This window comes from Lactuca serriola, chromosome 2 (assembly GCF_051521515.1).
Source record: "Lactuca serriola cultivar US96UC23 chromosome 2, Lser_US96UC23_V15, whole genome shotgun sequence".
In the NCBI taxonomy this organism is placed as follows: Eukaryota; Viridiplantae; Streptophyta; class Magnoliopsida; order Asterales; family Asteraceae; genus Lactuca; species Lactuca serriola.
This window is the reverse complement of record NC_136409.1, coordinates 96,731,927-96,755,648: the sequence shown is the minus strand read 5'-3', so window position 1 is coordinate 96,755,648 and position 23,722 is coordinate 96,731,927. Positions and strand designations below refer to the sequence as shown.

Below are 23,722 nucleotides of genomic sequence, written 5' to 3'. Positions count from 1 at the left end.
AAAAATGTTTTTGTTTCTTTTTTTAACATTTCGACCGTTTTTAACGGGTATTTTTTTACCATTATCAAAAAAGTGGAGCGTTTCCTCCCTTTGCTACACTAACGCTACACTAACGAGCCATAACGTAACGCCAGAGGCGATGTTCCGCCTGTTATGCCTGTGTTATTAGGCCGCTACGTCGGAAAAATAGAAACCCAAACAATTTTATGTTATTTTTAAATAAAAATAATAATTCAAGTTTCTTTAATAGGTAGGACTTGAAAATTTGACTTAGCCTAATCATTACCAAACCGTCTTGGTCAAACTAACCTTTCTCTTTTTGTATTAATTTTCTTCTACCGTTCTACGTGGGACCTTCCATAAGGTTGAATGGGTTTGGAGTTTGGACCATAGCGAGGCTTTGTGGAGGACTTTTGGTCAAACTCTCCTTCTCCTTTTGTATTAGTTATGATCAATAAATAGATCGACTTTCATCAATTAGAACAAGGAGGTGGCCAGTTCCCTTGTGGAAGATGACAGAATCGGTGGTTCTTGTGATCCTCTTAATGATGTCTAATCTTGGAACTTCACAGTCGAACAACAACAATACGAATACTACAAACACACCCATTAGATTATCCTGCGGTATTAACCCTGTGACGTCTTCATCAAGCCTTTTCAGTAGCCTTGATTCTACGATTACTGAGCTCAGAAGCCAATTGTGGAATAAAGATGTATATTTTGCTCGAGCACATGATCTGAGGAGCGTGGACTTGGTGTATGGATTAGCCCAGTGTAGGAACTATCTTTCCGCAGCCCAGTGTGTTGCTTGCTTTGATGCCGCAGTATCTGCAATCAAAACCTGCTCTTCTGTTACTGGTGCTTACGTTTTTCTCGACAACTGCTTTCTCAGGTGAGTTTTCACCTTATCGTTCATTATATATGATTTATTTCGTTGAAGTTGAAACTTAATTGTGGTGTATGCCAAAAAGAAAATATACAACTATATTTGGCTATATTCGGATTTTTTTAAAGCTATATGCAGGTATATTTGTTATCTATTTCTTGACCATTTGTCTTGGATTCAAGACTCACCTTACATGAGTTTATGCATTTTCTTGGCTGAAAAACTTACACGAATATATTATATGTAGATGCAGATGACCCCCCTTTAATATATTGGAACTGATTCCATTTCGGTTGTTTTTCTTATAAATCATTATTTTCAAATCAGTGCTAGATTATAAATGGAATTGATTCCATTTTCGATTATTAAATTTTATATAGTTTTTATCTATATTATTATTATATTAAAATACAAATAAATATAATTGGTGTGATTATTATAGTTATATAATGTCATTTATAGTTACATATTAATTTGATTTGATTTTTATTATATTTTATAATTATTATGATTTAAAGAAGTGTAAAGTATATTGTGAAATTTTATTTCAGTTTACAAATTATATATTCATTATTCCGAGATATAAACAGATTTTTACTTTATTATATATTATTAATTGTACGATTAGATTCATACAAAGCTAACACTTTTTTGTATGATTAGACGTAAAATCTAACTTGGGTGGAGTTAGAATCAAGAATATTCACAACATTATCGATTTTATCCTAAACAGATCTTTTAGAAAGTTTAAATTTTTTTAATGATTTTTAGACTTAAACAACAAGATACAGAATAACAAATATCTCTCTTTTGTTATAAAGTTTTTTTTTGGCATGTTACTTAATAAAGATAAATAATCATTATATATGTCATCCAACAAACATAAAATAAAATTTTTATATATTATTAATTCAAAAAAATAAGTACTTGTATAATAAATAAAAAGAGATTTATAAATATAGCCAAATTTGCTAATTATTCTACACAAAATAACCAAAAATTAGCAAATTACGCAAAATAGTCATTAAAATCGCAAATAATTAGGATCATCTATGAAATCAGAAGTTTATCTGCAGATATACAAGTCATTAATGCATGGCATGTGCATCAAAAACTTGTACATTCGTCCATCTGCGATTTTGACCAAGTTCTTCTGTACATTTTTTTTTGGAAAGTCTTCATTTTTTTATCTTCCAACTAGAAAAGTTCTATAAATTATGTTGAAACTAAACAAGATTTTTAAAGAAATAAATAATAATCTGTTTTTTTTTGCTAATTTTTATTTAAAATCTATCTGTTTGTATGAACTCAAAGTCAACAATATTAGATTTCATAGTCAATCTTACCAAATTTGTAGTTAAACCTAAGTATTAAAAAAAAAGGTCAACGTAAAATCGCAGATGGGATAAGAGAATATCACAGATAGAACAAAACTCATCTGCGATTTGGTGGAATAGTTTTCAAAAAATAGTTTTTATAACCTTCGACAAATAGTTGACCACACCAAATAGTAGATGGAATGCCGAAATCATAGATGGGATCTAGCCATATTCTAGTGGCTATTTTGCATAAATTGTTTTTTTAAGCTATTTTGAACAAAATAATTAACAAATTTGACTAAATCAGCAAATTTCTTACTACAAATGACAATATACGAAATAACCAATAACCCCAAATAACAATATTTATTTCTTTTTACCACCATCAAAATAGCTTAAGGTAATCATTTGAAAATTAAGCACTTTAAAATATAGTTAACTCGTGTTCAAATGACCTACGTTTTAATGCTAGGATGGTCTTATGTTTAAAAATTAGGGAAAATGATAAAAATGTCATACGAACTTTCTAGGGTTTATCCGTTGAGTCCCTAAAGTTTTTGTCGGACTTTATGGGTCCTTAAACTAGGATATGACCTGCTCTTTTAGTCCCTATTAACCTGTAATAGCTTGTTTAGTGACCTTTTAGACAAAAAAAAAACTCACATTGTGCCCATATAGAGCAAAAAAAATAAGTTCGGTGATCAATTCGTACAAAAAAAAACTCTCCATTTCTTCTAAAGCCGATTCACACTCAATTTGAAGAAAAAATAGATTAAAACTCATTTTCTCTGTAAAACTCATCAAACTCACACATCCTTCTCATCATCACATCCATCAAACTTGCAACTCGGAGGGAGAATAAGAGGTAGCTTGTGCGATTTTGAATAGAAAGAAGGAAGGAGGGGGTCAATTCCTTGAAGAGCTGAAATCGAATCAAAGAAAATAGTGGAAGGGGCTATTGATTGAGAATCGATTAGAAGGGGAAGGGAGTTGTGATCTTCGGTGAGTACGTGTGACGATCGAGGGTGAAGACGTAAAGAAGATCAACGATCTATTTTTTGGGAGGGTACGAATTGAGTTTTTTGGACTAAAAGGTCATCGAACTTATTATTTTGGTTTTATAAGGACACAATGTGAGTTTTTTTGTCTAAAAGGTCACTGAACTGGCTATTATATGTTGACATGGACTAAAAGAGCAGATTATATCCTAGTTTAGAGACTCATAAAGCCCGACAAAAACTTTAGGGAGTCAACGGGTAAACCCTAGAAAGTTTGTAGGGCATATTTGTCATTTTTCCTAAAAAAATATTACTTATATATTTTAAGTTAGAAGTTATTCAGATATATGAGTCTATTAGATGTCCAAAATAAATATAATCTTTATAACAAATTAGAACATTCAACAGAAAAGTAAATAGCATTCTAAAATAATGTAAGTCTATTAGATGTCCAAAATAAATATAATCTTTATAACAAATTAGAACATTCAACAGAAAAGTAAATAGCATTCTAAAATAATGTCAAACTTTTTTGTTTATAAAATAATAATATATATTAATAAAAAATAAAAGCAACTGCGCATTAGAGAGCACTTATGTATATGTAAGTGAACATGTAAGTAAAAGTAACTAGAGTTCAATTCCTAACGTTTAAAATCGATTTATGAAATCCGTGTTTTTGATAAATCGATGAAGTTTGTGAAGTCGTGTTCTAGAAATCGTTTCTGAAATCAGTGTGTTCCAGTAATTGATTTGTTAGAAATTCAGGGATTAAAATGACTAGGAATTTTGATAATCGAGTAATCACTTTCATATTGAAGTATTTGTTTGATACTCCCTAATCTTCACTCGGATAAGAGTCGAAAAATGAGAAATCTAGAATAGAGAAGATGAATGTTATGAAATTTGGCGAGTCCTAGAATTTTGACCAAAATTCGGTTAATCTCTCTTAGATAGAAAATTGTCACCAAATTCTTTTATGTTTGAAAACCGGCATTAAACTGTTACAAAGCAATTTCAAATTGTCACAAATAGACAAGAGCCAACATGAAAGTCAAAACGAGTCAATTTTCCAAAATTCAGATTTCTGATGTAATTTCAAGCTCGACCCTAGCCAAGGGCTCTGCCCCTTGGACCCCTCTCCCAAGGGGTTGCCCCCGGACCCCCGTTCGTTCAAGGGTTTCGTCCATAAATGACTATCTATTTTGAATCTTGAATAAACTTAAGCACGTGTGTATTTCACACATTCGTTATTTGTTTAATATTCATTAAGATTGATTTCGGTCAACAAGTTAATCCATTACACTTAAATACAATTAGTAAAACTATTCACCAACATGATTATCGTTTTGAAAGCCCGCTTATGATTTTGGTTTTGGTTTCATAGTTCAATTCCTCGATTTTTATTTTTAGCCTAACTAAACCATAATAATCTAGATTGTCAAACTTTAATTCTCAAGTGAAGTAAATTCATAGCTTATATAGTGTTCTTTAAGCCAAGATTGGAACTTGTTTGATTAGAATAATATTTAAGTAATCTTTACTAGGCCACCCTGATTTTAAAAAAATTCATAGTCTTTATACCGTATACATATTACTCATAGAACATAATAAGTGAATTTGGAAATACAATCAAAGGTTATCAAATTTCTCGTACAAAAAGTAAAAAGTTCAACATTAAACATGTAAAATGAATGATACACAATGGTCCTACCAAACGAGTGTAACATCATAAATATTGCCCATATGACAAGTGTATCATGATAAACTTTAGGGGTTGAGTGGATCTTCTAGCATAGAATTTATCTCTACATGTTCTATGAAAATATATTATCATGAACTCTTTCTTTAATTATAAACTTGATGTTAATGATACATTGGCGTGTCTTTTTTCTCTATAAACAATGCATGTGTTATTTGTTGTCTTCGTGTGAATTAATCAAGTATTCGCCTAACAAGTGCAGATCTTATATAGGGCTAGGGGGGCTATGACTCCCCTGATTTTTTTGGCAGAAGTAGTCCTTACATTTTAATTTTACATATATTAAACCTAAAAATAGAAAATTTTGACCATGACCCTCCTTATTTACCAATTTTATACAAATTATATTTTCGGCCCCTAAATGAAAGATTGAAGCTCCGCCACTACAGTCTAAAACTCCAACTATAAAAGATAGGGAATCATTTTCATTTTATTTAATTTAAAATCATTCTTAGAGCACCTTTTGAGACTAAATTTATCTCTTGCGGCTATGGAGTATCGCTTGTGGTTGTGCAAAGGTTAATTGTTATGTATTGATATAAATAGGTCTTTTTAGATAAGTAAACCTTGAAAGCTATCTCTAGAAATAAGAATACCTATAATATATCATCAACCTATTATGCCATGAAGATACATTTACTCTCACTAACTTGTGATATACACAATCCGCAATGATATTGACCTCAACACACAACTAATTAAATTTATGATTTTGATAAACCCTTATTTATTTATTTACAAACGAAACAAAAAAACCAAAATTTGTCCATATTAGATACCTTTTTCTATTATCCGTTTTAACACCACCCATGTATATCCGATTATTCTTGAGTTTTCAAATTGAACATATTTCATGCAAAGATACTTTAGTTAGGTCATATCAAACATGGCTAAGATGTATTTCAATCTTATATCAAGTTGAAGCCAAATTTGGATTTTATCATTTTGAGTTACCTTGATTGATAGGGAATATGTGTGCAAGTTCATACTAAACTGCGTGCATCTTTTGGGTTAAGGTTCGAAAACTATCCTGAATTTTACGAAGATCCCCAAGCAAAGATGGATGTTAAGATAGCTCCAACCCTGATATGTGGCAATCAATTAGCATCTGAGACAACAATTTTTAACCAAATAGTAGGAGAGCTGTTATCAGATATTCGGGTTGCTACTCCAAGAACCTCAAATTTCTATGTAGCATCCACAAAGCGACTCCCAAGTGGCAATACAACAATATATGCAATTGCACAGTGTGTTGAAAGCGTGACTCAGCCCATTTGCGAACAATGCATGAATATATCATATAACAATCTCAACAGTTGTCCACCAAGTAAAGAAGGAAGGACGCTTGACTTTGGGTGCTTTCTGAGGTATTCTCAGACTCCATTTTTTCAAGATAACCAGACAACCAACATCATACATTTCCTAAGTAAAGGTTAGGCTTCTTTTTCTCTTTCTTCCTCTTATCTTTCTCCCCCCAATCCAAAATATGCAAAAACTTTTTATCTTTATTTGTATATTTCATGTTAGCAACCATTACAGAATATTAATGAAATACTTTTACTGAACTATATGATAAGTCAAATGTTATATTTTTTTTTGTATATTGATATATAGAGAAACCTTTTGATAGATCTTAAAGTTATCCAAACGGAACTCCCACTACTTGGAAAAGCTTTTAACTGATCATTAAAGCAAAATTACATATATTATTCTACATATAGCTTTTGCAAAAAATTTATGTAAAAAGTTGTTTTTTTTGTGACAGGGAGTTCAAGAAAATTAGGTATGATAATCGGAGCAAGTGTTGGTGTAGGTATCATTTTGCTTATCATTGCTTCGTCTTTGTGGTATAAACTACGGAAGAAGCCAAAAATAGATGAAGGTGATAATACATGTGATATTTAAAAAGTTACATTAATTTCTTTCTCCATTTCATGTTACTTAATCTCACTACATATACCAACAAAAACTACTCTATTGTATGTTTATTATCTGATACCTTAGGCAAGCATGAGTTGGAAGGGGTAAAAGCTTACAAATATACAGATTTGCGGTCGGCAACTCATAACTTCAAGGAAGAATATAAAATAGGAAAAGGAGGATACGGTGAAGTATTCAAGGTAGTGATTTAAATAAATGCTTTTATATTTTATTGTCAAAATATAGTTAGACCCTGAATAATATCTATAAAAAAAAAATAAGAGTTAATTTATCCATTAACAGGCTGTTCTAGACAATAAGAATGTAGTGGCAGTGAAGAAGCTCCATGATGGGTATGGTAAATCAAAATTGGAATTCAACAATGAAGTTAAGCTTATAAGCAACATACGTCACCGAAATCTTATGCAATTACTTGGATGGTCTAGTGATGGACCTCAAGTACTTCTTGTCCTAGAATACATGCCACAAGGCAGCCTTGACAGATTCTTATGGGGTAAGATTTGAAAATCACATTACAAGAACTCGTCTTGAAATATTCTTATTCTTAATTACAAATTATCCATGGACAGGCGAAAAGAGAGGAACTCTGAATTGGAAACAACGCTTTGACATTATGGTTGGAATTGCTAGGGGTCTTGTGCATCTACACGAAGAATTTCATGTTAAAATCATTCATAGAGATATAAAGTCAAACAACATTCTCCTTGATGATAATTTTCAACCAAAAATTGCAGATTTCGGGTTGGCTAGGGATCAACCCGAGGATCAAAGTCATGTTAGCACCCTGTTTGCTGGGACACTGTAAGTATTGTTCATTACATATATAGCTCCATTCTTAATTTTTCTAGATTTGGATTTTTTTTTTTTTTTTTTTTTTAAGTTTGAACAACAAATGCAATATAGAGGCTATACTGCACCAGAGTATGCAACCCACGGACAGTTATCAGACAAAGTTGACACATACAGCTTTGGCATTGTGGCCCTTGAAATCATCAGTGGTCGGAGGGGGACTGCTGTCAACTTAGATCCACATGGAAATAATTACCTCCTTGAACATGTAATATACAAACTTCCTTATATACTTGATTAATAGTTTTAATTAAAAATCATATTGTTATAAGTTGTAAGTTTTGAGTTTGCAATAATTATAAATTGGTGAACAGGCATGGGAGCTGTATGAGAGTGGGTTGCATATTGAGCTGGTTGATAAGGCATTAGATCCAAATGAGTATGAAGAAGAGGATATGATGAATATAATAGAGATTGCTTTATTGTGCACTCAGTCACCTGCTAATCTAAGACCAATCATGTCAGAAGTTGTTTTAATGTTGTCAAGTGGGGGATCATTTAGACGATTACAGATGACCAGGCCTACTGTCATTCATCATCATAGGAGGATTCATGTAGATGCTAAAGGATTACATCAGATGTAAAGTTTTTTGTACATATATTAAGCCACGTCTGAAACAGGGTTACCAAGTTTCTAGAACAAATATGATCGACTCTAATTGACTTATTGGAAGTCTGTAAAGAGCAAATATGATTTTTATTTTAAAGTTAACGAATGCGGCTAAATATGTTAAATATGATATTTAGAAATTATGTTTTATAAAATATTTTGATATTTAATGTCACATAAAAAATTATTCCTATTTATTATCTGGTGTTCTAATTACTTTTATAAATTAATATAAATAAACAAAAAAGTCGTTTGTGTTTGTCAAGGATAACATGATTGATTATTTGTATGGATAACAAAACATAGACCATTTTAAGCTAAAAGAAAAATTAATAATAATATAAGGAAATAGTCCACTAGTGTTTATACTTATAGGATACCATGGAATAAAAAATTATCAAAATTTTAATCGAGGGTTGGTAGTGAATACGACACATTACAAACCATATATTAGGGTAACTAATTGCATAACCTAATAGTGTCAAGAACCAAATGCCCTTCAATTTCTTTTTTAGTTTTCGGATTTGACCTCTATTTTCAAGATTTTTGATCTACATTGAACCAAACCTCTTTGTATAATTTCTTCTTCGCATTCCTTGTAATATTCATGATCATCAACCCTCACCTCTAAGAATCCACTAAAAATGATGTTTAAAAAATATCTGAGAAAACGATGGCATATTTGGAAGCGGGAAGAAAACAAATAAATAAATAAGGGCAATTTTTTTTTAAAAAAAAATTATGACTTAACATGGAAAAGAAACAACCATATATAGCTTACCAGATTAAGACGATTTGTCACTCATTGGTATCTCTGTTGTTGTTCCCTTCTTTTTTTTGAATTTGTTAGCATCAATTGTACCATAAAGACAGATTCTAAGACTGCCATCTAGGAGTCTCTGGTGAAAGTGTGTTGTGTACAATTCCCAAAACTCATCTCTGTTGAAAACAAATATATAATTCCATCAATTCTTCAGAATCCATGGAATTCAAATACGATTTCTTGGCAAATTGTACACATGATTAAAAGGATTATCTACTCCAAATTTGGCTAAATGCAAGAAATAGCAACATTATAATTCTTATTACTTTGAACATTTTAACCAATTATACTAACTTTGTATCTCTATCAAAATTATTAGATTGTTTTTCTTTTTATGATATAAAAGATAAGAGCTTTTCTTGTTCAACATTATAGCTTCAAATGTCCACCCATTTTAATTGTAATTTGTAAGAAAGAACAATAAATAGTAGTAAAAAGTAACATTGAATTAAAGTAGTTGACAAGTTTAACCTGATCTGGGGGATGCTAAAAAGAGAATATCCCTTGACATCTGTCTGCATATCAAGCACAACAACTGATAGCCGTGATAGACCCAATGCTTCCATGTCAATTAACTTTTTGATCCTGAAAAAAATTATGCATTGAATTGTTAATCAATATATAAGGAATAACACTTTATAGATACAATAAAATTTTATGATTTTAATGAATGTATTGTATATGTGTATCTTCACGTTCCATCCAACCCCCAAATCAATTATCAATTCTTCACATTCCAACGTAATATTGCATTCCATTCATTCATTTTTGACAACCAAACACACGATGGAATGGAATCTTGAATTCCAATTCCACCGGAATGCACAAATCAAACATGCCCTAAGTATATGGATTGATAATCATGTGTAGTGGAGCCTACCTGCTTGGTGTGCCACAACCAACATTGACATGATTCTTTAAACAGGAAACCTGGAGACAAGAAAGAACACATGTATAAATATCAAAACAAACAAAATAATCGTGTGTGAAGAAACCAATATTACCTGTTCTTCAATCTTCAAATGCTTTGCGAAAAGTTTTGCAGCATGGCATTCTTTAGTAAAAGGCTTCAAACTCCTGAAGGTTTGTGACAAAAATAACTAATGTGTAAATGCTTAGATAACTTGAGAAATTTTTGGTCATGCTTCTGTAATGTTTACACTCTTTTCAATTAGTTACAATATTAATATACACTCACTTTTTAACCAATTTAAACAAATTATACATGGTTTTAAATCACATAAGTAATAACATCAAATAGGTAGCAACAATAAGCAAGTGCTGTTTCTTTCTGACTCAAGGGTCTTAATGCAGAAATAACATAATCCAAATTAGCTATATATATGGATGTTTCTTTTTGATTTGCTATTAATTAACTTGACTTAATGTATTGATAATTTTATCAGGGTAGTATTCAAAACTTAGAATTTGCCAAGTCAATCTCGTATTCATATCAAAAAATATTTATGAATCTATATTATTACTTATATCAAATATTTAACAATCTATATCGTTAATTCCTTATTTATATGAAGAATTGGTCATTTACTCTTATTGGCTTATTCAAATTGTTCATTCAACCCCAAAACAACATTTGTTCATACAACACTTACTCCTGAGTCGGACATCATTTATCTAGTGAGCACTTGATGAAGAGAAAGAAAGAAAGAAATAGGGTCTTAATCAAACTTCTTTTTACAAAGTACAAGAATCATATCTTTTACTGCAACAGGGAGATATACTTTATGACATGAACTAATTACCTGAGTAGTTCCAGTGATCTTAAGGCAGATAAACTAATTGTAAGTAGTGCAGGACTCCCAGGTTCAGAATGTTTGAGCTCTTTTTTACATAAGACTTCTTTCCAAGATGGTCCAAAGGAAGCTTTCATATGTTCACTTAAATTACTGACATCCTGAGGTAGACTTTCAGATAGTTTCACAATACACGCATCTGCAGCATCATCAAAACCAACACAACATGTTATCAAGAGAAAATAAATGAAATATGTGTTTTCAGTTAGAAAGTTATTATAATTGTGTATATAAGAAGCAATATTTGCATTAATTCTTCTTTTATGGGAGACTAATAAGAAAGAACAAAATTTGGGGGGAATATAAAGAGAGGGTGGATTTGTAATAGCCACAAAAAGCAAACAGGTTATTTTAACATACAATGTTGTAAAAATAAACGTTCGACAATTAAACCCTAGAGATTAATAGTATATACTGGAAACTACATATCAGAAAGCATACCTGTAAATGATTCAAGTTCGAGAGACGAAAGTTGTATGCCATTTGCTGATTGATACTGCTGTATGAAAAAATCCAGCTGCTGCGAAGCTGTTGTCAACAATTCAGGTGGCGGAGGTAGCTGTGGCTGCGACTTCTGCGGCTGAGGCTGCAGCGGTGCTTTGGGCTTGGTTTTTTTAACTTTTTTTGACGATTTGGTCTTCGGTTTGAGATTATTACTGCCATGTTTTCCTGGTCGCTTTGAAGATCCATGTGGTTTTGAATTTTTCTGGGGTTTCGCCATGCCTTCTTCTGCTCACCCTGTCAATGCCGTTGGCTGGCGACTAGGTTTACAACCACGTAGGAGGGAACGGCAGACCAAAGGTTCCTTTTTATATCTAGGGCTAATATAGTAATTCTATATTTTTTTTTTTTTTTTAATTCTAATTGGATATTTTAGGGGTGATTGGGATTAGAATTCGAAATGGGTCATGTATTTTGGAATAATCAAAATTAAATAACAAGTTATAGCAAAACGAATTTAAAAAGATATAATGTATAGGGAAAACACTTTTCAAATCGCTTCTTGTTTTTTTGTCTTAAAATTTTATTGTAAATTACAAATAGCTAATATGTAAATAACACACAATGTATCTTCAAGGTTTTGGCAACTCATTAGTTTCAAATTTTGTTATAAAATGATAAAATTTCCTACTTTTTATTAAAACAAGTTGTCCCATTAAAACTTTATTGTTACAAGTTCCAACAATCAATGTTAGTTACAAATAATAATCATGAAAAAATGTTGAGAATAATAATCATGGAAAAATGTTAAGTCGTCAGAAATCAGGTAATGGAAAAGAGTTTTTTATGAGTATAATGACTTGAATAAAAGTATGTTGTTATTCTACAACGCTAAAAAATACTTACAAACCAAAATTATTAAAGAGCAAAGTTTTAAAAGACATATGTAATCCCCATAACTCCAACATACAATCGATCTTAATCCCCCTTCATCATCCAAATCTTTGATAAAAATGTGAAAGATAACACCCCTAAACCAATCATGCTACCAGGGATGCATAAAACGACATGTAATCATGTAGTAGTGGAGCTCATAAAAGTGGCTCAACATGTTTAAGATAACCAAAAGACTTTAACTATAAATAGATTCAAGTTTCAAGATACATAATCCCTAGCAAACAAGAAGTTACAAGTCATTTCTTCTATAGATTCTTGATTTTCAGAAAATCTACATTTTTCCATCTGTTTTTTCTCCTTTCTATAAACCTCAAACTCAACAACTCTACCACTTTTTTCAAGACCAGCCAGCAACACATTATAAGTTCCAACAACAACTGGAATCCCTGCCTCCTTCATATCTTTAAACGTCTGGAGTCCTTTAGATGTGTTTCTTGATGCAAAGTAAGCTGCCATTAAAGCAGTGTAAGTTGTCGTGTTCTTCTCATCATCAGCCAACAAATCAAACACTTTTGAAGCCGAAACATGCTTTTTAGCACACCCAAGCTTGTATATCAACAAGGCACTTTGATTAATTCCAAGAAAGATTCCGTTTTTAATCATTTCTTCAACAATATCCACAATTTTCGGGAAAGAATTCGTCCTAATAAACAAACCAACCAAAGAAAGATACAAAATTTTCTCAAATTTTATCCCTGTTTTCTTACCAAATTCATAAGCCAAAACCGCACCATGAGGTCTATCATGAGCAACATATGCTTCAATAACCGATGAAAGAATCCCGGAAGTCAACGGAACAGTCTTCTCCATCATATCTTTTAGTAAAAAGTCAACCCCAACGAAGTGTTTTCTGGTCAAAAGATTTAACACAAGGTGTTCATCTATGGAGCTTGTGTCTGAAATTGTCCTTTCTAAAGGTTCCACTTTAGTGTGTTGAATTGATAAATGGCGATTTGATTCCTTGAGAAGAGCATCACTTTTCCCTGCACTTGTTAAAGTTTCAAGGGCTTTTGCGTATACGGGTTGGCGAAGTACAAGCGAGTTTTCTTTCATATAAAGAAGAATCTTCATCATAACCGATGTTTCACCAGCTTTGCAACAATTTTCAACTAGAATGTTGCATGTAGCTTTATCGGGTTGCACTCCTGCTTCTTGCATCTTAATAAAGATATCTAAGACCTCGTTGAATTTTCCTGAAATTGATTTCAGTGTACTATAATTGATGTAAGACTAGGATATGATTACAAAAAACAAAAAAAAATGATGATATCATGATATGAACATATAGATTAAATAACACATACCACAACCAGCAAGATGCTCCATTAAGACGGTGTAAGTAAAACAATTTGGAGGGCAACCAGACTGAATCATCTCCCTGTAAACTTTAGTGGCCTCTTTGACTCTACCATGATGAAAAAGAACCTTCATATAAGCAGTGTAAGAAACAACGGTTGGATAAAAGCCCTTTTCTTTCATCTCCTCCCATAACTTCACAGACCCATCAATATCCCCATCATTCGATAGCCAATGCAGCATCGAAGTATAAGTAACCACATCAATTTTAATCCCTTTCTCCTCCATTTGCTGGAAAACAAACCTCATTGACGAAATTCTCCTTGCTTCCCCAAATATATCCATCATAGTAGTGTACGTAAACTGATCATGCTTGAAATTTTTCAATCCAGATGCCCAATTGAAGAACAGCCAAGCTTTTTCCATTGGAGGGTGGGTTTTGAGAACTTGATTGATTGTGTAAGAATCCCATTTAATGCCAAGGGTTTCCAACTGTTTTTGAGCAGAATCCCAAGTCGAATACCTAAGTATGTTTGATATGGTTCTGATTGTATCTTTCATGTACACTATTGGATTTACTACATTCTCTTTTTTGATGTTTGGTTTGTTAGTTTTCTTGAACTTTCTGGCGATTTTCTTAATGGGTTTGTTCTGTTTCAATTGGGGTTGTGAATGAAAACAATTAGCGGTAGTGTTTGCATAGCAAGAAAACCGATCAACACGAAAACGCAAAAGGGGTTTGTGGTTTCTGAGAAACCGAAAGGAAAAATAAGAAGCAACCATGAATATACGAAGCACAAACAAAGCAACTAGAATTTTCCTAAGGTTTTGTCAAGTTAGGGTCACGACACCTAAATATCAGAGGGAAATCTTCTGGGTACTAGTACAAGGAGGAGAGGTTTTAGGATGTGGGGGGAAAGGAGTACCTGGAATTAAAAGAGGACCGAATAGAGTGAAGTATAGAACCAGCGGCGATGATTAAATTCTCGTGTGGCCGGCGGCGAGCAGAGGAAAGCGTAGTCAAGTGGCGTTCCAGTTTTTACTTGAGATTACGATTACATACGTTATAGGTAAACTATGACACGGATTAGCAGTTTCTATGGAATCTAGATCCGGTACTATCCTGTATTGGAATTTAAAAATATGAGACGATAGGTACACTTCTACCAATTTGCTACTGCTACGTCACCTTTTTATTTTTTCCATATCTAATTTTAGCTAACACTCCTAACATTCTATTTTTTTCTAATTTATTTGAATTATTTTATTTTAATACTCAAATATTTTTTATGCACAAATATTAATCAAAATTTATTTTTTAAACCACCAACAATTAATATAATATAAATCAATTACATAAAAATAAGTATAATATTTAAATGCAGGGTCCTTTTAGTAATTTCAGAAACTTGGTTTGTAAGAGGAATTAAGATGGGGTGTAATGTGTAAATCTAAGATTTTTGGAGGTCCAATTCTGTCAAATTCAGATTTTTGTGTTTTGTCCCTTCCAGCAGCATTTCGTCAAATGCATGGGCTGCATTTCTTATCTCCCTCTTTCTCTAACCCATTTGTGAAATTGTCAAAGCTTAAAACATGCCAATTCAATCCTGTATTTAGCTAATTATTTATCTGGAAGAGAGAATAGCAAACCAAGTGTGAATCTTGAAAAAAAAAATGAAAGAGCCAATCAGCTCTCCCCTTTATCTCTCTCTCCTCTCGCTAGCTCTTTGGCGAGTTCTTCTTAGCGAGTCATTTAGCATAACCAAAGGGACGGAGTAGCGTATTGGGAGCGAGGGCAGTGGTGAGGCTTAGCGTCTCCCACTCCCGTTAGTCTAAGAAATTTGAGATTTGGTACACTCCGTATGGGTACCGAGAATCGGTATTTGGGATTGATTTTTGATTAAATTTGGTTTTTGGAAAATCGGAAACGGTATTATTAGTATCGGTTCGTCCTAAACAATGCTTGTGTTTTTTTTAATAAATTATAGTCTTGGTCCATGTGGTTTATATGAAATAACAATTTTGGTCCTATTTTTGAAAAAGTAACACTACTAGTCCTTATAGAGGGTTTTGGTAACAAACTTGCTCCTTGGGATTGTTAGCCCTTGTTAACCACAAGTAATACTTATGTTAAAAAGACAAAAATGTCCTATGTGAAATAACAAAAATATCACCACTTTGTTCTTGAACCCTAAAAATGGTTCACATGTGTCACACCCCGCTAAAGCGGACGAGGCATGGCAATATAAAGGGTTTCATAGCAAAAGTTAAAAGACAACACCAACCATAGTTTAAAAATCATTACAAATTTACAATGGGTTTGAACAAAATTTTAAAAGAAATTACAATGTAAACTGAAATACAACACATGCGAATGCTCCTAAAAGTGATGTGTCCTTAAGTGCCACTTACTCGATGATTCCTGAAAAAACATGTAAAACGAGCGTCATTTATAAAAGTAGTTGGTGAGTACTCACAGGTTAAAAATAATATTGGTTTCATGAATCGTAATCAAAGTTTTAATAGAAGTTTCCATAAATAAGGTATATTGTTAAAATGAGTAAATAAGTTTGTATAAACAAAGTTCATTGTCATCATGAGAGATAAAGTATGTTGCCCAAATAAGATGCAACGTTCATATTCTCATGGGAAATAAAGTTTCCATAAATAGAAATATATTGCAAATGAGTAAATAAGTTTACATAAACAAAGTTCGTTGTCATCATGAGAGATAAAGTATGTTGCCCAAATAAGATGCAAAGTTCATATTCTCATGGGAAATAAAGTTTCTATAAATAGAAATATATTGCAAATGAGTAAATAAGTTTACATAAACAAAGTTCGTTGTCATCATGAGAGATAAAGTATGTTGCCCAAATAAGATGCAACGTTTATATTCTCATGGGAAATAAAGTTTGTTGCTAAAACGAGATACAAAGTTCGTATGTGCATAATGATTATACCATGAGTTCACAACCCAAGCCTAATGACCAAGGGTGCCCTCTTCTATGTTTATCGCTAACATAGGGAAATATGGTAAAATGCACTCAAGCGAATCGTGCGAGGGAGGAGTTGTCTACCTCCTAATAGCGTTATCCATAATAAACATAGGCTCAAATGAGTTAATGAGTTGTGTGAACTGATTCTAGGGACTTAAACGCGATAAGGCCTCATGAATTAACAATAACATACACATACATAGCAACATATAACAACCAAGTTTGATACAAGTCAAATTAAATACAACGAACATAAATATTTTAGGACATGTTTTTCCACCCCAAAACATAAAAACCGAAAATAGGGGGAGTCGTGAATACTCACAATATGCATTGAGATGATGCAAATGGTGCCATGAACTATATTCCACTTGTACCACTACCGATTCCTACAATAATGGTACACATTAATGAGTCTCTAATCGAAATTTATCACTAGTATACTTACTACTATAATAGAATTATGTCAATATTGTGTCAAAATTTAATATTGATAAGTTACAAACATTTTTCTGTGAAAATTAAATTTCAATGAATTCAATTGTTATAACAATTTAAGTGGAAAATTCTCATTATTGAAATGTTAATATTTAACATTTTAAAAGGTGTTCCAATGATTAAATATTCAAAAACTAAATCAATTAAGTTCTAAAATTTCCAAAACTTTGCATTTCAGTTTTAATTGAAGTCAAAGACCTCAAGATAATTTTTCTTGAATTTGTTTATTTGTCTAACTATTTTTCTCTATTTTAGTTTCTTGAATAACCATAAAATCATGAAAAATACTATATAGTTAATAAAAAAAATGACCAAACTTCAGATTTTGGATCTAACTACATTAAAAGACTTCTAGATAAATTTTCATGGATTATAGATATGCATAACCATTTTCATATATTTAATTCTCTGAATTGATAAAAATTCATGAAAAATAGCAATGAGTTAAGAAAATTCCCCAAACTTTTTATAATACTGCCATTTGATATACTTAAGCTGAGAAAAATATAAAAATAGATTTCCAAACTAATTAACCTAATTTTATGATTTTTGATCATTTATTCTAATAAAAATTGAAATAAATAGAAAACAGTTTCCAAAATTTCCCAAACTTTTTGTAACAGTGTTATTACATATATAGAAGCTGTGAAAAATACAAAATATTTTTTTCAACTAGTTTTTCTATTTTTCATTGTTTTATTCACTTTAATAATCATTAATTGGTGAATAATTATCAAACAGTCAAAGTGAATTACCAAAATTTTTGTAAACTTCAATTACAGTGTACATAATTCAGGAAAAATACCAATGGTGAATTTTATATATTTTAATCCGATTTTGTGGATTTAAGTGTGTTTAATCTTAGAAAATAGGGGGAAAATAGTATACTGAATATAAAAATCATAAAAATTTTTATTTAGTGTTCTACTCTATTTTAAGGTCTTCAGGTAAATTTTCATGAATTTTGGATGAGTAGAAATAGTTTTCTCATTATTAGTCCATTATAAATACAAAAATCGGGGAAAAATACTAATACATTATGAAAAATTCTGAAAATATTTTTCTGAGTCTTCCACATAGGGTAGGAGCTGCAAAAATTATTATATAGACTTTTAAAATTCCTTAAAGTGGTTTTATGATTTATTTGTACTAAACAAAAAGAAAATTCAAAACCATATCAAAGAGTAACAAAAATCAATGAAACTCACTGAGATGTCATCATTTATCTTAGGGGTCATCCACTAATTTACCTAGGATTTATAGAACTCAGAAAGTATTTTATATGAATTATTGACCTAATTTATTGCAATAGATATAATAATTCGAGAAAAATGAATTATTTTCTGAAAAATTGTAGAACATATCATTTTGTTGGTGGATTACAGGGAAAAATCAGATTTGATCAGAAAACTTGTTTTAGATTTTTATTTGGGAATAAATCTTTTTATAAACCCATTTGAAAGCTTTTTAACAACATACTTTGATGATCAAGCCTCTAAGCTTGAAGATCATCACATGCATGTTTGTTTGAAGATGATTCATGAGTTTGAAATGTTCAAAATTCGTTTTTGAAAGAAAACTTTGGATGCATGTGGTGTTTTTCCACCAAAACATGTAGAAAAGTGCATTTTCATGGTTTTGACTTAGGTTTAGGTCATGGATCTTCACCATTCTGTAACATGCAAGATGTTTTTGGTGAAAATCTACCAACATCATCATCAAAACTGAAGTGAATGAATATTCACACAAATTTCTTAGAGAATGGCATAGAAGAAGAAGGAAATGCAAGAAAAATCATGAAACTTGAAGGAAAATGAAAGGAAATTGTGTTCTACCTTAATGAACACCACTAGATGATGAATATTTTGAGCATCATGAGTGTTCTTGGACTTGTTTTCTGGAAATTTTCGTGGTTCCTAGAGAGAGGAAGAGAGAAAATAGGGTGGTGAAGGTAGAGAGAAATGAGAGAAAATGAGAGAGAAAATGGAGTGTGAGAGAGAAATGAGTGATTATGTGTTTTGGGAAGAGGGGAGGTGTCTTGGGAAGAGGGTGGATGGTTTTGAGAGTATTATGCCCTCCTTCCCTTTTAATTTTATAAAAACATTCAATTCTTTTATAAAAATATCAAACTTTTTATAAAATATACACCCTAACCAAGTTTTTGCTCATGAAACCTTGATTTTTGACTTATAAATTAAGGGTAAATGTTAATGACTTAAATTTTTATTTTCCTTGATTATATTTCCTTGAATTTAATTATTTTAAGATAATATTATAAGTTTCATAACTATTTTTATAAAATTCTTAAGGTTAAACTTTATAAAATTTAGGTTTTAGGGCTTTTAGGGTTTTGGAGTTTAATAAACTTTGAATATCAAAATAAATTGAATATTTGAGACTTAAAATTATCTTATGGTATTATAACTCTTTTATAGTTATAAATAATGTTTGTAATTTATTTTTATCGGTTTATTGGCATTCTATGTAGTGATTCCGAGATTCAAGCGAAATTGAGGAATCAAAGTATACTAGTCCTAGTCTTCAACTTTGACTTAAGTTTCTATGAGACTTTGACCTAATTTCTACCACTAGGTCAAGTGCATGATGTGTGTATATGATTCATGAAAAGGCGTTCGAGTCAAAGAGTGACCTAAATATGGATATTCACTACATTTAAGTAGGTATAGAATTCACATAACAATGTGAAATATAAGTACATTATCCATTGATTCTACTTGTTTCCTAGTTTTTAGTAGGTTATAACTTAGCATCTAGTTACAAATTCTAGTATGTGTCGTGCCTGTACGTGCAACTAAGTTTATTCAAATCTAGAACCAACTCGAATTTTGACGGTTGTCACAACGTGCCTCTTTTCTCTTTACTAGTAGACAACATTTTCGCCTCTTCCCTCTTCACTGCTACTCACACACCACCATCCTCATCTCTCCGCCTATAATAAATAGAAATTGTTCATCATCGGCGCAGTCATTGGTGTCGCCGCAAAGACCATTCCACCATGTCTTATGTTGACCACCTTTTGTCATTGTTGCACACAAACCCTATCGCCATCTATGCTGCTAGGAAATCCACATCCCATTGTCATCTTCCTTCTTGGCAAATCTAATGAGTTTTTTTTTGGCAAACTCACGGAACAAGCTTCAATTACCGCTCTTATTGTGACATCATTAACCCTTTTCATGATTGGTGGTGGTGAGTAACCTAATGTGCTCCTCTGCCGCCATCTCTTTCTCCACCTCGTGTGTAATTGTTGAAGGCCCAAGAAGATGTTACATTTGTTGGATTAAGCGTCTAAGCTCATAACTAAATTTGTATATACTTGAATTGATAATAGCAGAGTCCTTTGACATGATGATTGATATGTGCATATTTAGTTATATATTTTGTGTAGAATCTTAATACCTTTTGGCTACTTTATTTCGATTAATGAACAAAATGTACTTAATTATGTTTAAATTATATTTTTAGCCTTAAAGACATGCTTGGAAGCAAAAGGAAGCGAGAAATGCAATCGGAAGCTCGGGGATTGAAGAAAGAAGAAAAAAAAGTCAAAAAAACAAACCTACTCCACGAGTCGGACACCTACTCGGCGAGTAGGCACGAATCTTTGCGAACAAATGGATGCCTTACCGCGCACAGATTTTAAGTGAGGGATTCGGCGAGTCGGCCTATGGACTCGACAAGTCGTCCCTGTTTTCAAAAATCTATATAATGGGCATAAACCCACGAAACAAGAACCTTTTCTGGAACCCTTGGGGATTGAATTGAGATTGAAAGTGCAGATGGAGCTATGGAACTCGTGGATCAACCCTAGCCTTCAAATTTGAGGAGATCGAAAGGCACGATTATAATCTTTTTTCTTAATCTAGTGCTTACATTATGTTTGAATCATTAGGTTTAGTTTATGAGACGTTTTCTGCTATGAATATCAGCTAAAAACTCATTTCTTCTGTTTAGGGTAGACAACTTTATGACTATGGTTTGATTTTGTGGTTGGATTAGTTTTAATTGGTGAATTTTGTTTGATTAATCTTGTTAAAGATCCTCATGTGTTGCCAATAACTATTTTCTGTTAATTATCAAGTATATTAAGTTGCATAAACATCTCTTAATTGCTTGTCTCATATAATTTTATGTGAAAACAATGTTATATGCCTATGAATAGTTAACATGAAATTAGGGGTTATTTAGAAAATATGTAAATCAATGTATGAGCTTGTGTGAAGAACAACCATACAATAAGTAAATTGAATTAGTAATTTAATTAGCTAGCTACAAGTCTTACCAAACCTGAATCAATAAACTAGTGAACTTATTAATTTAACCAATTGGTCACTGTTTGAATTGATTTGTTTTCTAAAGATTAGTAATAGTGAACATGAACCTAATCACATTAATCGGTAGCCAATGAAAAATTAATCCACTGCACTTGCCATAAAATCAACCATAAGAATAAAGAAGTTAAACCTGAACAGAAGTCTCCTTTAATATTGAATTTAGTTGATTTTTATTTGTTTTAGTTGCTAATTGTTTTATTTAAGTGTTAGTTAAGTGCTTAAGTTTCTAATCTTGAAAAACTAGAGAAAACTTCTTTCCTTTTATTATTTGTTTTTTTAGATAATTCTAGTAGTTAGTTTAATTATCGTTCCCTATGTTCGATGCCCTGTTTGCTTAACTATACCACCAATTGACAAGTACACTGCCTTTTGTGTGTATAAATTATAATTAAAAGTGGGATTAAAACTAGTGCATTTTACACACATTGAGTTTTTTGCGCCGTTGTCGGGGAACGGTTCTAAAAATTAATTTTAATTGCTAGTGTTATCGATCATTTGTATGAGATCTATCTTGCACAAAGTTACTGCTATAGTAAATTAGTCATTAGGTTTAAGTTTTAAGTTTCTCTATTTTTTAGGATTTTTTATTAATTTTTTTTTTCTGTTTTAACTTTGACTCGTCGAGTCCAGTCGTAGGTACTCGACGAGTCCAAAGCAAATGTCTAGTTTCATTTTTTATTTCATTTTTGGTCTTTTTATGTGTGTTTCTTGTTTTCTTTCAGGTATTATATAACCCGAGGTTCAAACACACCTCTGGTACCTCCATTCGAAGACCCGAAATCCGCTCTTAGGAAGAACAAGGATAAAGCCATTGAAGACTCAAACCCACCAAGGAAATCACATTTCAAGGACCTTAAATCAGTCTTTGGAAAGAAGAAAAGCAAGAAAGCAGGTGAGTCTAACAGTCAAAAGAGCGAGGCAAGCAAGTTTGATAATTTTGAAGAAAATCTGATCCCAAAAGTAACTGAATACGAGTCCAAATACGAAGAAGAAAGCGAGCAAGAAGGCGAACCCGACAACACCATGGCATACATTGTCGACCTCTCGATGGAGGCATACAAAAAGAGGATTCGAGACGACACCGGTCCGGGGCTTGTTCAACCTGCCATACCCGCTACTGCTACATTTGAACTTAAGGGGCGCATCCTCTCTGCATTGAAGGAGATTCCTTTCACCGGAAAGGATCATGAAGACGCTTATAAGCATCTCGATGAAGTTAACGATATCACCGACTAAGTTAACATTCCGAATGTACCAAGAGAAACAGTGTTGTTGAGGATGCTCCATGTCACCTTTAAAGGAGCTACAAAGGATTGGTTGAAAGCACTACTACCAGGCACGATTACTACATGAGAAAAAATGCATGAAGAATTTTTAGAACAATTTTTCCCACCATCTAAAGTTGCTAAACTCAAAAAGGTCATTGCAAATTTTGAACAACAAATGGGTGAGTCACTATATGAGGCATGGGAGCGCTACAAGGGTCTAATTAAGAATTGCCCACAAAATGAACTCAATGTGCAACAAGAAGTGTCAATCTTTTATGATGGGGTAAACGTCATCACTAGAAAACTACTTGAATCTCAAGGCCCATTAACAAAGAAAAATTCGGCTGAAGTGAGGGAACTTATTGAAGAATTCTTTAAGCACTCTAGAGAATATCATAACCCAAGGAATGACTCAACTCGAGGGGTGGTGAATGCTATAAACGATGATATGGCATCATTATTGGCAAAATTGGAGAGCATGGATCGAAGAATGACTAAGATGGACCAATCCATCCATGCCATTAGAGTGGGATGTGATAACTGTAGAGGGCCTCATCTTAATAAGGATTGTGATCTTGATGAGAACGGGAACCGGAAAGCCCAAGTGTGTTTCTCAAGTGGTGATAGATATGATGATGATTTGCGAAAACCCAAGAAAGAATGGCTACCCTATGATGAGTACAAGAAGGCAAAGGAGGAAAAGTATAAGCAAAAAGCAAGAGGTTTTTATCAAAAGGAGGAGCCAGTGCAAGAAAAGAAATTAGACTTTGAAGATATGCTTACAAGATTTGCAACTGAATCCGAGAAAAGGCATAACGATATCGATGCTGCAATTAAAGATCAACAATACATGTTGAGAGATCAACAAAACATGATTAAAGAGCACCAAATTATGATGAAATATCA

General features: G+C 32.2%; 3 protein-coding genes and 1 non-coding gene across 8 annotated transcripts; 1 reads left to right on the top strand and 3 right to left on the bottom strand.

The window, feature by feature from the left end:
* Positions 1-349: 349 nt before the first annotated feature.
* Positions 350-8,472, top strand: LOC145086530 (cold-responsive protein kinase 1-like). Of its 2 annotated transcripts, none has more exons than XM_079024325.1 (8): positions 350-892; positions 5,982-6,397; positions 6,731-6,847; positions 6,970-7,085; positions 7,189-7,399; positions 7,476-7,707; positions 7,787-7,963; positions 8,070-8,209. In XM_079024325.1, the coding sequence occupies exons 1-7, from the start codon at positions 513-515 to the stop codon at positions 7,929-7,931; spliced, it is 1,617 nt and encodes a 538-aa protein (XP_078880451.1). In that variant the 5' UTR covers positions 350-512; the 3' UTR covers positions 7,932-7,963; positions 8,070-8,209. The 2 variants fall into 2 exon arrangements, with proteins under 2 accessions (XP_078880451.1, XP_078880450.1); XM_079024324.1 differs by having other exon boundaries at positions 354-892; positions 7,810-7,963; positions 8,070-8,472.
* On the bottom strand, positions 7,238-11,797 carry LOC145086531 (U3 containing 90S pre-ribosomal complex subunit). Of its 4 annotated transcripts, none has more exons than XM_079024329.1 (7): positions 11,444-11,797; positions 10,952-11,141; positions 10,193-10,265; positions 10,069-10,118; positions 9,660-9,773; positions 9,147-9,304; positions 7,238-7,549 (listed from the first exon to the last, which is right to left on the bottom strand). In XM_079024329.1, exons 1-6 carry the CDS (start codon positions 11,721-11,723, stop codon positions 9,151-9,153), a joined length of 861 nt encoding a protein of 286 aa, XP_078880455.1. In that variant the 5' UTR covers positions 11,724-11,797; the 3' UTR covers positions 7,238-7,549; positions 9,147-9,150. The 4 variants fall into 4 exon arrangements, with proteins under 4 accessions (XP_078880455.1, XP_078880454.1, XP_078880453.1 ...); XM_079024328.1 differs by lacking the exon at positions 7,238-7,549 and adding an exon at positions 8,676-9,027; XM_079024327.1 differs by lacking the exon at positions 7,238-7,549 and adding an exon at positions 8,676-9,003.
* A 758-nt stretch (positions 11,798-12,555) lies between these two features.
* On the bottom strand, positions 12,556-14,829 carry EMB3111 (Tetratricopeptide repeat (TPR)-like superfamily protein). Its single transcript, XM_079024323.1, has 2 exons — positions 13,705-14,829; positions 12,556-13,593 (listed from the first exon to the last, which is right to left on the bottom strand). The coding sequence occupies exons 1-2, from the start codon at positions 14,477-14,479 to the stop codon at positions 12,599-12,601; spliced, it is 1,770 nt and encodes a 589-aa protein (XP_078880449.1). The 5' UTR covers positions 14,480-14,829; the 3' UTR covers positions 12,556-12,598.
* An 8,126-nt stretch (positions 14,830-22,955) lies between these two features.
* On the bottom strand, positions 22,956-23,062 carry LOC145091099 (small nucleolar RNA R71). Its single transcript, XR_013701987.1, has one exon. It is a non-coding gene; the product is annotated as a small nucleolar RNA R71 (small nucleolar RNA).
* Positions 23,063-23,722: the final 660 nt, after the last annotated feature.

Excerpts from the sequence above, each read along its gene's own strand:
- LOC145086530 (XM_079024324.1), top strand. The coding sequence starts at position 513 with ATGACAGAATCGGTGGTTCTTGTGATCCTCTTAATGATGTCTAATCTT. Across the intron at positions 6,398-6,730 it reads CATACATTTCCTAAGTAAAG|GGAGTTCAAGAAAATTAGGT; the intron begins GTTAGGCTTCTT and ends TTTTTGTGACAG. Across the intron at positions 7,086-7,188 it reads GATACGGTGAAGTATTCAAG|GCTGTTCTAGACAATAAGAA; the intron begins GTAGTGATTTAA and ends ATCCATTAACAG.
- LOC145086531 (XM_079024329.1), bottom strand. The coding sequence starts at position 11,723 with ATGGCGAAACCCCAGAAAAATTCAAAACCACATGGATCTTCAAAGCGA. Across the intron at positions 10,119-10,192 it reads ATTTGAAGATTGAAGAACAG|GTTTCCTGTTTAAAGAATCA; the intron begins GTAATATTGGTT and ends TCTTGTCTCCAG. Across the intron at positions 9,305-9,659 it reads TTTAGCATCCCCCAGATCAG|AGATGAGTTTTGGGAATTGT; the intron begins GTTAAACTTGTC and ends TGTTTTCAACAG.
- EMB3111 (XM_079024323.1), bottom strand. The coding sequence starts at position 14,479 with ATGGTTGCTTCTTATTTTTCCTTTCGGTTTCTCAGAAACCACAAACCC. Across the intron at positions 13,594-13,704 it reads GGAGCATCTTGCTGGTTGTG|GAAAATTCAACGAGGTCTTA; the intron begins GTATGTGTTATT and ends AATCAATTTCAG.